General features: G+C 39.3%; 1 protein-coding gene across 1 annotated transcript in view; it reads left to right on the top strand.

Moving 5' to 3' along the window:
- Nhs (NHS actin remodeling regulator) overlaps nucleotides 1–17030 on the top strand; it is a 313459-nt gene that overhangs the window by 282796 nt on the left and 13633 nt on the right. The window contains exons 3-4 of the mRNA XM_042680505.1: nucleotides 1521–1654; nucleotides 15192–15254. Of these exons, the coding sequence (XP_042536439.1) occupies nucleotides 1521–1654; nucleotides 15192–15254 (197 nt within the window). The remainder of the gene's footprint in view (nucleotides 1–1520; nucleotides 1655–15191; nucleotides 15255–17030) is intronic.

Genomic DNA, 17030 nt, shown 5'->3' on the forward strand with positions numbered 1-17030 from the left:
AGCATCAAAGCCACATGTGTACCACTAACTCCAAGGCCACTCACCCTGCATGCCTGCCTCTGCTTGGGCATCTGTAAAGAAGGGCAACATTAATGTCCCCTCTGTGGGGTTGTTGGTGTGGGGTTCATGCGAGCTTTAGCAAAATATCTCTGGCATGTGGCAAAGTGCTCAGTAAACATCACATGTAATGTACTATTTTATGTGTGCTGGATAATGCTGTTTTTAAATAATCAAAGGGAATAATGAAAGCTGGCTGTACTAATTTGTATTTTGGTTGTAATCGGGGTTCTAGAAACTTCATATTCTGGGCATGTGTGTAAAATGGACTCTGGCAGATGGCCGACTGTAACATAGGCAAAGTGTGTTTGAGTTCTCAGAGACACCAGAAGCTAAATTGTGGTGTTGATTCTCATTGATTCATGTGTCCTCATGTATTGCTGGAGATCAAACCCCAAGCCTTGTCTTCATGTAGGCTCACTTCTTTCCACACATAGATAATTCCTAGCTTTCCCTAGAAATAGCTTTCTCCCTGAATTAGAAAAAAAAAATAGTCATTGGGGTTACCTTTGAGTACCCTGGACATGTTTGTCTGAGTGTCAGGACATAGACCTGTAATCATGTGCTGGTCCCTGAGATTTCTGGAAAAAACAAACAAAGTACATTATTATAAATAAGAGCACCAATGTATGACACTTGCCAATTTTCTGTGACATAAATATTTCCACTATGACCTGTTTCTAGGTACTGACAGTTGAAAAAACTGGCTCCTGCGAGTTTCTGAGTGTAACCTCCAGCTCAGGCCACTGCACTGCATCTGCATGCCTACCTCAGCGTCCACACGTCGGGGAGGGGCAGGCTTCTAGTATATTCTCGCTAGCTCTTTTGTTTCAGGTATTTTTCTAGAAGGTCTCATGATTTCTTTTGATTTTTTTTTTCCCCAGCAGACCTCAGGACGCGATCCTGAGCTCACTAGGCATGTGTCACGTCACCACGGCCACTTCCTGAAAGGAAGCACACAGAGGGAGCCATCTTGTACTAATAGTATGAGCTGGACTCCAAAATGGCAAACTCCATAGCAATAGCAAGTAAATATTCCGTTAGGAACTGTTCGGAAAGCCTAATATGGCGTATAAATTAGCTAGTTATTAAAGCCTACTTTTTTTCCTTTTTTTTCCTTTTTTTTTTTTTTTTTTTTTTTGCCGGTCCTGGGGCTTTGAACTCTGGACCTGAGGGCTATCCCTGAGCCTCTCTGTGTTCTCTAATGGACGCTCTACCGCTTGAGCCACAGCGCCACTTCCAACCTTTTCTGAGTGGTTTATTGGACATAAGAGCCTCATGGACTTTCCTGCTTGGGCTGGCTTCGAACCGAGTTCCTCAGATCTCAGCCTGCTGAATAGCTGGGATGACAGGCGTGAGCCACCCAGGCCTGGCAAGCCTACTTTTTGAGAAAAACAAAATAGCTTTTTGCGTTGCAAATATAAAACGTATTTTACTAGGATTTTTTTTTTCTGTCTCCTCAGAACACCGGAGCCGTAGTGATCGCCGGGAGCAGAGATCTGCTGCTCCCCTATCCATAGCTGCTCCGCCATTGCCAGCCTACCCTCCCGCTCACAGCCAGAGAAGGCGTGAGGTGAAGGACCGCCACTTCCTAACGGTAAGCAGGGCAGCCAAGGGCACCCCTAAACTTGCCGCAATCAACATGAGTTTCTGATGGGACTCAATCTCAGTTTCCCTTTCTCCATGAAAGCTGGGCAGACTGCAAATTGCAAACATTTGGAAACAAATTGATTTTCCCTCTTTCATTCCCAAAAGGAATATTTTTTAATAAATGTATTGGCGTGGATTTTTAATAAACTGCTTGCACACTGCAGTAAAACGATAATAAATTTTCTAAAATCAGAAAACAAACCTATTGCAAATCCTAGTTCTCTTCAGAAGTGAAAAATTTAGGCTGTCACTGTCTTTGGCCTTGGTGCCAAAGATTACATGAGATACAACACAGTAACTGACATAGAAGAAGATGTCTGGAAAAATTAACCCCAACCAGCACTGCTGTTATTAGTGAGCAGATGGCATGGCTGACTCATTGACATACTCTGAGAAAGAACTGAAGAGCAATCACATCATCTCTACACACTTTCCCATTTATAAGGAAGCTGTCTCCCTAAAGGTGACTTATTACCTCAGTGACATGACCAGTGCACTGGCGATTTTCAGCCTTGTCCATGTGGATTCCACTTCAATTCAGCATGAGCCCTCAATATGGATCACAGATGATAAAATGGACCCAGTTCAGAACACCCACAAACATAATCAGCAGCCACAAATAAAACATGTCACATTAGGTATGCCTTCTGGGGCCTCAGTGGGAACAAGTGAACATTTGTACCTCTGAGTAGGATGTCACTGAAATCCAGGACTATGACATCATTGATTTCACTTTGTGACGAGAGCAGCCCAGACTTCCTGCTTGCAGGTCTGTCATCAGTGTGGGTATAAGGTTTATTATTATTAATGATAGTAGTAATGTAATTATTTAAGTTGTTGTACAAAGGAGTTTCAATTCCACATGTTAGTTTGTGAGTACAATGCATCTTGATCAATGGCATCCCTTTCAGTATTATCCCACCCATCTCCTCAATTGACCTGGTTCCACTTTCACATATGAAAATCGAATATTATAACTGCATCCACTCACCTTCCCTCTCTCCATCCATCTTCCCCCCTGCCATTGACCTCACTCCCCCTATTGTTGTTGGACGTGAATTGTGTATCTATGACTGTAAACCCTGAACCTTATGCCTTGTACAATATGCAAAACAGTCAGGTCTCATGATGTCAAACATCCGAATGAAAGCACCCTTCACCTAAAAGTATGTTCATAAAATCATATCCAGATAAGGCCTGAGTGATGGTAGGTGATGGCTAGATATTTTTTTCCCTATTTGCATCTGGACAGTGGACACTGTGTCTTTCAGTGCTCAGTAAGGGCACACTGAGTACCACAATGCACTGTCACATTGCTGTGACATAGCCTGAGGATAGGGGCGGGAGGGCAGTGCCTCTTAGGGTTTTCTAGTTCCCCAGCCAGAGCAGTGACTCATGACATAGCCTGAGGAGAGGGGGGGCAGGGCCTCTTCGAGTTTTCTAGTTTCTCAGCCACAGCAGTGACTCATGCTAGTGATTTGTTATGGAGGCGCCCTAGTTGACAGAAATTCTTATTTAACTCAAATCTGCTTGCTGATGCACTGGCTTTTAATGAGGCATTTTCTGCATAAAAATGGCAAAAAGTCTTCATCCCATTCATTATAATATGTTTTATGTCTCATTAGGTTGGTTTTGTTGGGAGGTAGGTGAAAGAAAAAATATTGACCTTATGGGAATTATATGAAAGATGACTCTTTCTCATAATCTCCCTAATCTTTAATAATGTCTATATACCAAAGTAAGACTAGAGGAAAAGGCTCAAAATAATTAATAGTAATGAGAATGCTTCATTTATCCAACAGAATCAATATGAGAGTAGATTATACTTAACTTAAACTTGAGAAAGTTCTCCCATCTCAAATGATAAAACAGCATTTCTAAGTAATTGGGGGAATTTTTTGTTTCACTTGTTCCGTCAAGTTCATTAGTAGAATTAATCCATATTTTTCCTCCTCTTAAAGACAATTGTAATGAGATATAGTTTCCCACAACTCTGTATGCTACTATATTATACTTTGGTCATTACTGGCCAACTGCCTAGCTTTGAATGCTAGTTCCTAGCTGTGCAACCCTGACAAGTTTATCATGTCAGTGTCTCCAGAGTAAGAATAGATAGTACCTCATTTGTCTGGCACTATATGTTAGAATATAGCACTACTTGATCTACAATAAGTACTTAAATATTAGGCCCTATGATGATGATAGTAATGATCTAACATTCAAGTTCCTGAGATATCTGTAATTCAGTGATAATAGTAGATGTAACTGAGTTTAAATCCTATCTTTGCAATGTTTTGGTCATCTGGTTCAGAACAAAGTTAATATATTTTTTGAATCTCAGTTTCTTTGTCTATAAAATGAGGATAATAATTTCAACTTTACAAGATGGTTAAGAAGACTTAATTACACCTGTGATCCTAGGGGGCTAAGATCTGAAGATTACAGTTTGAAGCTGGCCTCAACAGAAAAGTTCAGAAATTCTGTCTCCAATTAACCAGCAAAAGGCTAGATGGGAGTCATGGCTCAATTGGTAGAGTGCCAGTAGTGAACAAAACAGCCAATATGAGACCCTGAGTTCTAGCCCCATCCCAACATACATACACACACAATATTAGGATATCATAAAATAAGCTTAAATCATGTGTGTGAAAGCACCACAGTACCTAAAATACCCAAGAATATGAATTTATATTTACGATTACTTGTGATGAAACTATTACTGTCAACTGAAAAGCCTATACATGTAGTCACTGACAGGAAAGAAGGAAGTGTAAGTTGCTATACCTTTTCCAGAAAGCAAAACTATAAATATTCCTGCTTTTTTCCAGCAATTCTGCAGGTAGAATTTTATTCCAAGATGGTAATCATTGTACTGAAATATTTGTTCAGTAGTACATTTATCAAAACATTTTAATAAGAAAACATACATATATGCTAAGTATTCCATCCTGTATATCCTATATACAGGGTGGAATATTATATCAAAAAATAGTATTATAAGCCAGGTGCCAGTGGCTCATGCCTGTAATCCTAGCTACTCAGAAGGCTGAGATCTGAGGACTGCAGTTGGAAGCCCAGGCAGGAAAGAGTGAGACTCTTATCTCCAATAAACTACTCAGAAAAAGACGGAACTGGTGCCTTGGCTCAAGTGGTAGAGCACTAGCCTTGAGCACAAAGAGGCTCAGGGACAGCCCCCAGGCCCTGCCTGAGTTCAAGCCCCAGGACCAGCAAAAAAATATAGTATTATAGAATAATTTTTAACAATATTAAGGTTTGAACTCAGGGCCTCATGCGTGCTAGGTAAGTGTTCTACAACATGAGCCGGGCTCCCAGCCCAATTTACTTTCGTTATTATTTTTTGTGCCTATCTTAAGGCTTGAATTTAGGGCCTAAGCACTGTCCCTGAGCTTTTTTTTCCTTGAAGCTAGCACTCTCCCACCTGAACCATAGCTTCACTTCTAGCTTTTTGGTGGTTAATTGGAGATAAAGAACGTCCCACACTTTCCTTCCCTGGCTGGCTTTCAACCGTGGTCATCAGATCTTAGCCTCCTGAATAGCCAGAATTACAAGTGTGAGCCACCAGGGCCTGGCTACTTTAGTTATTTTTCAGATAGGATCTCACATTTTCTTCTCCTGGGCTGGCTCAGGACCACAATACTCCTACCTATGCCTCCTCTATAACTGGGATTACAGATACACACCACCATATCCAATTTATTTGATGAGATGAAGATTTCACTAACTTTTTTCCTAGGGCCAACCTCAAACCATAATTCTCCTCATCTCTACTTCCTGAGTGGTTGGGATTATAGGCATGAGCCCCTCATCCAGCCCAAAGAAAGTTTGATGACATGAAAAATAATTATTTCATCATCAGGGATTTTTCAAAAGCTTTTGAAATTGTATCTACTGTAGTGTCAGAAAACATCTGTGTGTACACCCCCTCCACACCCTCCCATAAATAAATATCATCAACTAGAATGTGAGAACTGTAAGTGAAAACAAACAGTAACAACTTCGCCTAACAATATTACAAATGAATATCATAACCACCCTGAGGGAAGGGTAGGAAAATAGCTGATGTTAATAAGTTTGGAAAACAGTAGTTGTTTTGTTTTATTTTGAACCAAACCATAAATATTTATTGGTGGATCCATAATATAATTTTAATGAAACAATAAGGGACAACGTTTGATTAATATGATTTACTATAGAGACCAAAGGTAGAAAGCCCTAGGAACTTTAATTATGCAAGTCAAAGAGCCTTGGGCAGCTAACAGATGATTATCAGACAATTCTTCCAAAATATATTTTTCCCTCTATTGCATCACTTTATCACAAAGTCTAAATAGTAGTTTAAAACATCCCTCATTCATTTCAGTCACATTGCCTGGCCATCCCCATTCCTGACACATTTCCCACCTTTTTTGCAGTGGATTCTTTGTAGTTGTGTGAGATTTTGTTTGTTTTTTGGCAAGGGGTAGGGTGGGGCAGGGTGGATTCTTTTTGTGGTTTGAACTCCAGGCTTTGTACTTGTTGAGCAGGCACTTCTATCACCTGAGCCATACTTCCAGTCGCCTGCATTAGTATCCTTTATCCATTCTCTTCTTTAAGAATTATGTATACATTGAGCCAGATGCTGATGACTCATGTCTGTAAACCTAGCTCCTCAGGAAGCTGAGATCTGAGAATTACAGTTCAGTCAGCCTGGGCAGAAAAGTCCATGAGATTCTTTTTCCCAATTAACCACCAAAAACCTGAACGTGGAGTGTGGATCAAGTGATAGAGTGCCAACATTGAGCAAAAAAGAGAAGAGAGGCTCTGAGTTCAAGTCTCATTATGAACACACACACACACACACACACACACATACACACACACACAGTTGCACATACAAAAGAATTATGTATCTGCACACAAGCAAGCAAGCAAGCAAGCAAATGATGAGTCAGTGAAAGACTGCCAAGGGAAGATTCATGAATGAAGAGACTATTCAGACTTTCAGAAGCCAACAGCTTGATTCAATGAGGTCTAAACTTAGCTGACTTTGGCAAAGAAGCTGCTTTGGCTTGCTCGAATGCCTGTCATTCACCTCAGGTTGTTCCACCAGTGCCAGAGTCCATGTTTCTAAGGGATTAGCCGTGGTCTGCACAAAGAGCTAGCAAGTCAGCATAACCAGGCATCTAGTGCTCAATGCATAGGATGCTTTGAAACTTCCATTGGGAGCTGAAGAAAATGTCCAGCATTGACATTTGCAAATAAAAAACAAGCCTTCAAGACAGAGGATGATCTTTAAACCTCAAACAGATTAAACTGAGTACTTCCTCAACAATATTCTCTCTATTTAGAAATTTGATGTAAAAAAGATTCCAGTTCACTTAACATTGGGACAGAAATGATGCTTTAGCAGAGGGGTGCATATAGGAGGCTCTGTAACATGCCCAGCCTCCTTACTCTAAAGCGCATGAGAAAGTTCTGAAGCATATTGTCAGAACAGCCATTTCTGGCTGTGATGAGACTCCTAAACCAAGCAAGTCTTCAGGTTCATAGTTACTTTCTGATGAATCTGCAGGATGACAACAAGACTTACTATGACAAAACTTGATTGGAGTCCAGAGGCACACTGAGGCTTCATCATCAGAATCAACATGTTGTCTTATAGTTACATTCTTTGCCAGGCTTAATAAAAGGAGCCAGGAAAGAATCTCAGGAATTCTTCATAGTTTCATGGCTTAATAACACGCTTCATCTTAACACACAGTTGCCATACAGGAATCCACAGCATCCTAGACAAGTCAGTTTTCCTTTTCACTTTTAGAAGATACCTTAGTAGTTTTGCATCCCATGTTTTATGAATCTCTGTTTAAAAATGGTCCTTTCCATCCACATGAAGTCTCTCTTGGTTTTGTTGTTATTATTGGTTTGGTCACTAGGTGAGCCTACTGATTGCTCAGCTTACTTGCCTAACTGGTGCTTTGCCACGTGTACCCACCTCCACTCCTTTTGCTAGTTATTTTGGAGATGATATCTTGTGGAATTTTCAGCCCAGGCTGGCTTTGAACTCCGATCCACTGGTCTCAGACTCCCGAGTAGCTATGACTACATAGTCATTAGCATGTGGCCAAATTAATTTTCTCTCTCTCTCTTTTTTTAATCTTAGGTGTTTCCCTTTATCTTAGATATTTTGCTCCTTTAAACTAATGAAGAAAAATTCTAACCTTGCTGTAAGGATCTCTGCCATAAAAATACATTTCTAATTCTAAACTTTCCATTTTTCCATCCTGCCTAAAAACTTAAGTTCAAACACTCCAGATTTTCTATAATCAAGTCCTACCATAACTTTCCAGATTGATTTCCCACAAATCTTTTGCCAAATCTTATCTTACAGCTCAACCAAATCAAACTTCAAATATTCTACACTATCAAAACTTTATCTCCACTTGGACTGTCTTGTCTTTCAATATGGGCTCTCATTTATTCATTTATTTCTTCATTTGGAAAATGAATTTGGTATTTATAAGTGGTAAAAATGATACCAAGCTGGGTGCTGGTGGCTCATGCCTGTAATCCTAGCTAACTCAGGAGGCTATGAGCTGAGGATCGCAGTTCAAAGCCAGCCTGGGCAGGAAAGTTTGTGAGACTCTAATCTCCAATAAACCACCAAAAAACTAGAAGTAGAACTGTGGCTCAAGTGGTAGACTGCTAGCCTTGGGCTGAAGAGCTGAGGGGCAGCACCCTGGCTCAGAGTTCAAGCCTCACAACCAACAACAACAAAAAACACGATACCAAAATAAGTAAGAACTATCCTCTAAAGTAATATTTTACTTTGCCTGCTGCCTGGGGTGATAGAACAGAAGGTACCAGGCATAATGCTTCAATTGGCCACATCTTAAGTAGCAAATCAAAAAAAATTCAATTTATTTCATTACTCAGTGAATTACTGATAAGTTTTGATCCCAGAAATACCAATAATCAGAAATTGTACTTAATGTAAATAGGGTGACTGTGACCTGTATGTGCTAATTACTCTAAGTCATTAGAGGTTCCTTTTTGGTTTACTAAGAAGTTATAGTTAATCTTGAGAGGGTCAGCGTGATTCAATTGAGACTTGCCCAGGAGATTACTAAAGCATATTTCTGGGTTTGTATAATATGGCACATCTAGAGATGAATGAATTAGTAAGGAGGGAATACTAACCTGAATATGCCGGAGGCCCAAAAAGCTGAAGGCCCTGGTGGGATATAGGGAGGATGAGCGAAAACTCTCTCAGGAAGATATTCTCTTTCTATCTGCTTCCTTATCACTATGATGTGAACTGCTCTGCTCCACTACACTCCCCCCACCATGATGGACTGAAACCTCCGAAATCAGGAGCCAAAATAAAATCTTTCCTCCCTTGTTTTTCTTGGTCATTTTGTCACAGTGACAAAAATCTGGCTAATACATAGGGAGGTAAGAGCTTGATAGTAATTTCAAATATAGTATTTTGGGAGTGATGATTCCTATCGTATCACCTATCTAACTCACTTATGGTCTTTGTAGAAGGCAGATTGATCTTGGAAGCTGACTGTAAATCATTGGTGACTGAGACTCATTTGTTGCTATGATGCAGTATTTCTGATGGAAGAATCAGCACAGCACCTGGCTCATTAATAACAGGTTTATTAACCCCAGAACATTCTTTTCCTTTCTATATTCATTTTCAAGGACCAAGAAGTTGACTGCACTGGTGTTTGAACTCAGGATCTTGCACTTGCTAGACAGATGTCCTACCACTTGAGTTATATCCCCAGGCCTGTTTTGTGTATTTTGTTTTGCAAAGTGCCTCTTAGGAGAATTGAAGAAGTAGTGGTGGCTGTCTTTGCCAGGGCAAATTAATAAAGATATGATTTAGGAAAGCAGATTTATTAATGACAAGAGTATTTTCCCAGGCCTAAATAATTATGTTCATTGATGTTTTAAAATAGATATCAATGTATAAAATAGTTAAAAGAGGAACACAGCATAGTAGGTCACACCTTTATGTAATATTAGAATTGTGGGAGGTAGAGATAGGAGGATCACAAGTTCCAGGCCAGCCTGGACTAACATAGTAAGACCCCATTTCACACAAGAAAACAAACAATACAACATAGTAGATATCCATTGCCAAATATCTCCTCCCTAGTCAAAACTATCACCTAGTACTGCTTCGGTGACTTAATCCCTGAGGATATTTGAATGGAGTTCTTAGCACCTTAGTAAGGCTGCATTTGTGGGCTTCCTCCAAGCTAGCTGGGGGTGTAGTTGGTGGGGTTTAGATCCTTTGGATTAGGGGGCATTCCAGGTGGGAGTGTGCTGACCCTTTAGGCCCCAACTGCCTAGAGGAAAGTCAGGCCATATGGCAAACTTGGAAAAGGGAGTAAAGCTCCAACAGCAAGAGCATAAGGTACCTTTGTAATCTTTTGCTTACCTCCTCCTTTTGTGTTCCCATGTCTGTTCACCTTGGTAAATATGGTAGCTGGAGGGAAGAGAAGAAAGAAGCACTAGATGAGTTCAAAACAATGTTTCTAAACAGGTTAGCAAGTAAGAGCACAGTGCTGACCAGTGGGAGGCTTTGAGATAGTACAATCTAAGGTAGCAAGAAGAATCCTGATGGGCTTCTTTAAGCCTGGGAGAAAGGTCAAGGCAATACATATTTGTGTCCAACACATTCCCACACATTCCTGCATAGAAGAATTCGACTCAGGCAGATAGGAGGTCCTCTGTCTCCCAGATGAGCCATTGTATGTATATAAATGCAGGGATTGGTCTGAGGATGAGCAAGCCCTGTGGTAGTAACACTGAGAGCCCTTTACCTCAGTGTGGTTTGCAGGGGGCATCTTCCCTCTGAGGTTTTAGTGGTATATTCAATGAAATGCCTAGTCTCTAGTATACTTTTCCCAGGTTTAAAATAGAGTGATAAGGGCTAGGAATGTGGCTTAGTGGTACAGTGCTTGCCTAGCATGCATGAGGCCCTAGGTTCTATTATTCAGTACCAAATAAACAAATAATAAATAAGATAGAATAATAGTAATAAATCAGCACTGAAAGTCAACTGCTATAAATGATATGTGGGATCAGTTAGATCACGAACCACAGCCTAATTTTCAAAACATTTCCTGTTGGACTACCCACAACATTTTTTCGTGTGTATGTGTTGGTCCTGGGGCTTAAATACAGGGCCTCAGTGCTGTCTCTGAGCTTTTGTGCTCAAGGCTAGTTCCTTGAGCCATAGCTCCACGTCTGGCTTTTTGGTGATTAATTGGAGATGAAAGATTCACAAACTTTCCTGCCCAGGCTGGCTTTGAATCATGATCCTCAGATCTCAGCCTCCTGAGTAGCTAGGATTGCAGGTTTGAGTCACCAGTGTCTGGCCACCCACAACATTTTAACAGATGCCTTTTGGAAATCTTGGAAGCAAAATAGGTCCCCCATCAGCACATAAAATTAAATCCAAAGAAAGAAAAATATAGAGTGAAAGGATTGGGTGTTTTTTTTTCTTCTGACTCTAAGAGAAAGATTGGGGGAAATCTGAAAATCTTCAGAGAAATATTTATAGTCACAAAAGTGGGAGAAAAAAGCTTTTCTCATATACATACCCTAAGAAAGGTTGGATTCTGAAAGTGTTTTTTCAGCATTCACTGATGCAATATCTGTGGCTACTTTTGAGTATGATGTTTCTTATTCCTTATTATGAACACTGATTGTTAGTGTAACTTCTGCCTTTGGTAAGGCGGAGAAATTTCATGAGAAATTAGTGAAAGGACTAAAGGACCTGGTAGGGCCCGTGAGGACAAAAATAAAGAAATAGCATCAAAGAAGCATCCTTTGTTGGGGACAAAATGAACATGACTGGTCCTGCCTTATTGGAAAATGTTGCTATTTCAAATCTGAGGCCTCTCAAAATCAGTGGCAGGAAGGCCAGAATGGGAAACTGGGAAAGAAAGGAAAATTATTTTGATTTTTTTAACTTCTTTTTCTTGAAAATTTTATTATAAAAAAATCAATAGTACAGAAAAGAATTTTACAAGGACCAATCACATGGCTCAATTGAATCCCCAATACCACAATTTTTTTAAATCAGCAAAAGAATTACACAATGATATGTATATATACATATATGTGTGTATGTATGTATGTATGTATGTATATGTTCATCTCCATACCCATGAGGGAGGAATTTTTTTAAGTTTTAAATCTGACAGTTTGTTTCCAGTGAGACTGAGTTTGACTTAAATCAAAGAAATGTACTTGAATCAACAAATGGTTTCCTAACACTCTTCCTAAACATTTATTCTGGGAAAACCACAGTGGTTTACTGTCACTCTTGCATAAAATGATAATTCCCAAATCAGGGGTTTCTATAGGTCTGCTTCTATTATCTGCTGTTTCGAATGCTTTTCTTGGTGTTTAATTGGAGATAAGAGTCTCATGGACTTTCCTGCCTAAGCTAGAGTCAAACAGCAACCTTCAGAGCTCAGCCTTCTGAGAAGGTAGGATTACAGGTATGAGTCACTGGTGCCTGCCTGGAGGTAGGATAAAAACAAAAGCCACTTTTACCCTTTACTCCTGGAAAAAATTACTCAACAGGAGAGCTAAGTAATGTAAGAGATGTATGATGAACTACCAAATCCATATATTCATATTAATATCATTCAGATGTTTTCTGACCTGCAGTTCTCTGCTGTGTAGTTTTTTTTTAATTCTTTCATGAAACAGAAAGGTTTGGATTTCTTTGAAGTAAGTTCCCTTTCTGTGGTAGCTTTATTTTGCAGCCTCCTCTTTGCCTACTTTGGTGAACTTTCCCTTTAGTTTACATACTGTGCCTCTGATGGAAGCAAGAGTTGCTGGTGTTTTATGCTTCTTGTTTTTAGACATATTAACACTAAGACAGAGAGTCTCTTGCTTTCTTTTTTATGTTTTTATTGTGGAAAATACTGTACAAAGGGGTTACAATTACATGGGCAAGATAATGAGTACATTTGTTATCAAGCATTGTAGCCTCCTCCTTTGTTTCCACTTCCCATCCCATCCTCCCCCCCCCCACCCAATACTCCTCCCCCACACACACCCCAAAGTTGTAAAGTTCATTTTCGACCTAACAACTTGTATGTCTCATTGTTGCAATGGGTCTACCTGTATCCCTATTGAAACAATTTGTTTTTTCCCTTCTCCTCCCCAAATTATACCAACATCAAATAGGAAAGTAGTATGGAGGTTCCTCAAAAGACTCCACATAGAGCTCCCCTATGACCCAGCAATCCCACTTTTGGGCATTTACCCGAATGATCACAAACAAGGCCACACTAAAGCTACCAGCACAACTATGTTTATTGCAGCATTATTTACCATAGCTAAGATATGGGACCAACCCAGATGCCCCTCAATAGATGAATGGATCAAGAAAATGTGGTATATATAGACAATGGAATTCTATGCCTCCATCATAAAGAATGACATTGCCCCATTTGTTAGGAAATGGAAAGACATGGAAAAAATTATATTAAGTGAAGTAAGCCAGGCCCAAAGAAACATAGGTCCCATGGTTTCCTTATTTGCAATAACTAGTATATGTCTGAGTCAAGCAGAAAATGTCAGATAAGTTGATGTTAGGGAAATGAACCCTAAGATATGTATTCAAATGATTTTTCTTTCATGAGATTGTTTCTAACACATTTATAAGATTATTTCTTTGTTGCTTTGTATGTCCCTCCCCCACGGTCTCTTGCTTTGTGTAGTATCTACTTCCTCCTGAGATCCATGCCCCTTATTTTATTTCATTTCTCATCACTTATAAAATACACAAAGCTGATATCATTCCAGTGGACAAATATTTAATGAATCTGGAGGGAAATCTGCTAGTATCGTGGAAGAGGGGAATGAAAATTTTATGTCTGTTAATGTCTAGGAATTCACAATCTACTAAATTCAGAAAGATATATCCAAGGATAATTCATATTATATTAAAACCCTGTTATAGACTAAATGCTATAATAAATGTCTAACTGAATGCAAAATGGTATAGTTTAGAGTGTAAAGGAGTTTCTAGCCATGCATAGTAGTGCATGCTTATAATCCAAGCACTCAAGAGGCAGAAACAGGAGATTTGCAAGTTCAAGGCCAAGTAGGGCTACATAGTAAGACCTCTCAAGCAAATAAGCACACAAACAAAAACAGAGTTTCAGTGCTCTGCTCAGGAACTCACTTTTTAAAAATACAACTTGTAAATGAACTTTATTTTTTAATATATTTTATTATCTTTAAGTAGTTATACAAAGGAGTTACCATTTAAAAGCAGTTTATGATATAGTTTATGCATCTTAATCAGTGTCACTCCTTTTGACATTCTTCTCCATCCCTCCCAACCCACCCGTTCCCTCAGTTTTCTTAATTTTGTAGGATTATTATTCATCTCTTTATTCCTCTCTACCCTCTTCTCCTTGACCCCCCTCCTCCCCTTTCAACCTGTTTCCTGGCATTTTGTTGGACTGCGAATTAGCCTTTTTAAGGAATTACACCCTTTGCACTCTCCCCTGAATCTACCATATTTCAGTTAATACATTTGTATACACTTGCATACTACCCTGAAGTGTTTTCTTATTTTAGTAAATCTTGCAAAGGCAATACTGGGTACTAAATTATTCTCCAAATAGGACTGGGTACATAATTTGAAATGTCTAATACAAAATGAAAATCTGGGGTCTCCTCTGCAAAAAATTCAGAAGTTTAAGCACAGCGTTACACCACATATGAGAACTTGTGAGTGCAGCATCCTGCAGGACTGCACAGGAGACACTCCTAAGAAAGCAGATGGTCTGTGAATATAAGGGAGAACCCAATTGTACTGTCTGGAGAAGGAGATCATACATGGTAAATTTCCTCCCAAGTGGTTCCCAGAAAAAGAAAATAAAACGAAAGAAAATAATTTAATCATTTTCCAAATCAGCAAGAAGGGTTGGGATTAAAAGAATAGAAGTTGGGATTTTTTCAAAGACATCTTCACAGTAAAAAGTAAAGGTAATAATAATAATAGTTGCAGAAGCAGTCAATCCTAACCATATAGACTATATTAAGAGCCAGGATTCTTCTAAGTATATTACATATATTTAACTTATTTTGTCCTTAGAAACACACTGTGTGGGGGGGGGGGGTGTAAGTGCTATTATTTACTTTTCCCTACAGATGAAGGAACTGATTTAGAAACATTGACTAATTGTACTGGGTCATATGGAAAAATACACCAGCTAGCCAGTATTGGAACTCAGAAAGTCTGGGTCCAGAGTCTGTGCTCTTAACCACTGTTTATCTGCTTCTCAAAAAAAAAAAAAAATCCAAGATTCATTTAGAAGAGAAGGAATTATTCCAGTACTTTTACTAATTAATATTTAGATTTGGCCTAACTAAGTTATATTGTGTATTCTTTTTTAATTTCTTTCTTTTTTTTTTGCATTTTATGTTCCTAGTTTAACAGCACCCGTTCGCCCTCCCCCACTGAGTGTTGCCACATGGCCCCATGGAGTAGAAAGGTATTGGTTCTGAGAATATTCCTTTGTAAGCCCTGTCCTGCTCTGCTCAGACACTCTCCCTTTCTTCTCTCCTTTAACTTTATTGCAAACTCTCGTTTCCAACTAACAGGTGTTCTTTTAAATCCATTTTAAGGGTGGTATTTTCCTAACTTGAATTAGACAAAACACTATTTAGATGATCCTACCATTAGCAGTTTTCCCCACTTACTGCCCCCTTTTACCATTTATAGCTCTGTTCCCCATGGATATCCCCTATTGCTGCTCTTGGACCTTGTTTGGAGAAAAGAAATTCCAATTTTCCCTATATTTATCACAATTTAAAAAGCTCAGGATGGAGAGAGAAAGAGAGAGAAAAGGACAAAAGGATTCTGTGACAGACAGTTAGTTGTCCCTATTTCCCCTAAATAAAAAGTGCTTTTGGCTGCTAGTCAGAGCCTGGAAGTCAGGTCACTATCCCTCACTCCTTCCCCAGTCCATTGTTATTCAAGGAAGGAATCGCCTCTCAGAAATGAGGCCTCTGTAGTGGCCATTTCTCTGTAGTACTGCCTGCTCCAGTGTGTGTCACTGTGTGTGTGTGTGCCCCTATCTCTCTCTCTCTCTCTCTCTCTGACTGCATGCACACCAAACTTTTTTCTTTTAGAAGTTACCTAGGAAACAAATTCTTTTTGTGCTTGAACTTTATTTGAGCTATTCACTTTGCTGGGACTCTACACAAAAGCTGAAGAAAGAAGGTTGCAATATTTTACTAAAACATTCATGACGAGCACATTTTTTCCAAAGTGGGGGTCATGTGCTGCTGGGTCTTGTAGGGGGCTTTGCAGAAACATCTGATAAGGTAAGTAAATGCTGGAGGGTCTTTTAAACAATTGGCTCTGCTGCTTTTTCAAGGAGACTTGAGGACAGTTTATTTGACAATACATGAAATACTCCTAGTCAACAGGGAATGTTTCTAAATGCAAGGACTGAAGCTCTTTAAAAATGACCCTGAGTTTAGAGCAGAGTATTTTAAAACCTTACTGGCATAAGAGGAAACAATTTTTACCGATGTTCAGCTTCCTCCAAGTTGTATAAAGAAATAAAACTAGATTCAATGGTAAAAAGTGGGTCTTTTATTAGTCTGGTTTTCAAACGACCCAGATATCAAAACTGGGGTGGGGCTGATTTTTATTAATCTGGGCTAGGAGCCTATCTTGGAGTAAAAGTTAAACAATATTAATATTTATGAAGGTTTAGATGGAGAAATTTCAAATGTCATATAGAAATCAAAGCCTGTAAATGCACAGCTTGAAGGAGAGTTTTGTACTGTCAAGCCAAAAGAAAATAAACTAAATGCTGTTTTACCCTTTCAAATTTGAAAAGGCAACCCAGTTGACTCCTTCCAGAAACAACATTTGTATTATACTCTGTAGATGGGGATGGGGGGGACCCCTTTACTTTTGCCCTTCCAGGTGTATATAGTGTTGATTGAAGTAAATTTCTTAAATATGATTCACAAAAGCCATCCTCCTGCAGTGACATGAACTCCCATGTGTTTTAATGGCCTGTCAGACTAGGTTGACTTGTCTCTAGACTCCATTTTTTTCTGGCACATTTTAAAGCCTTTTTATAAGCATTTACATCATGTGCTTCCTTTGATTGTAGTTATGGACAGCTCTTGAGATGTGTGTGTGTGTGTGTGTGTGTGTGTATGTGTGTGTTTGTGTCTGTCTGTGTCTTTGTCTGTGTGGGTATATGTGCCCATATACACCAGTACTGAGGCTTGAGTTCAAGGCTTGG

This window comes from Dipodomys spectabilis, unplaced genomic scaffold (assembly GCF_019054845.1).
Source record: "Dipodomys spectabilis isolate Male_0828 unplaced genomic scaffold, ASM1905484v1 ptg000061l, whole genome shotgun sequence".
Lineage (NCBI taxonomy): Eukaryota > Metazoa > Chordata > Mammalia > Rodentia > Heteromyidae > Dipodomys > Dipodomys spectabilis.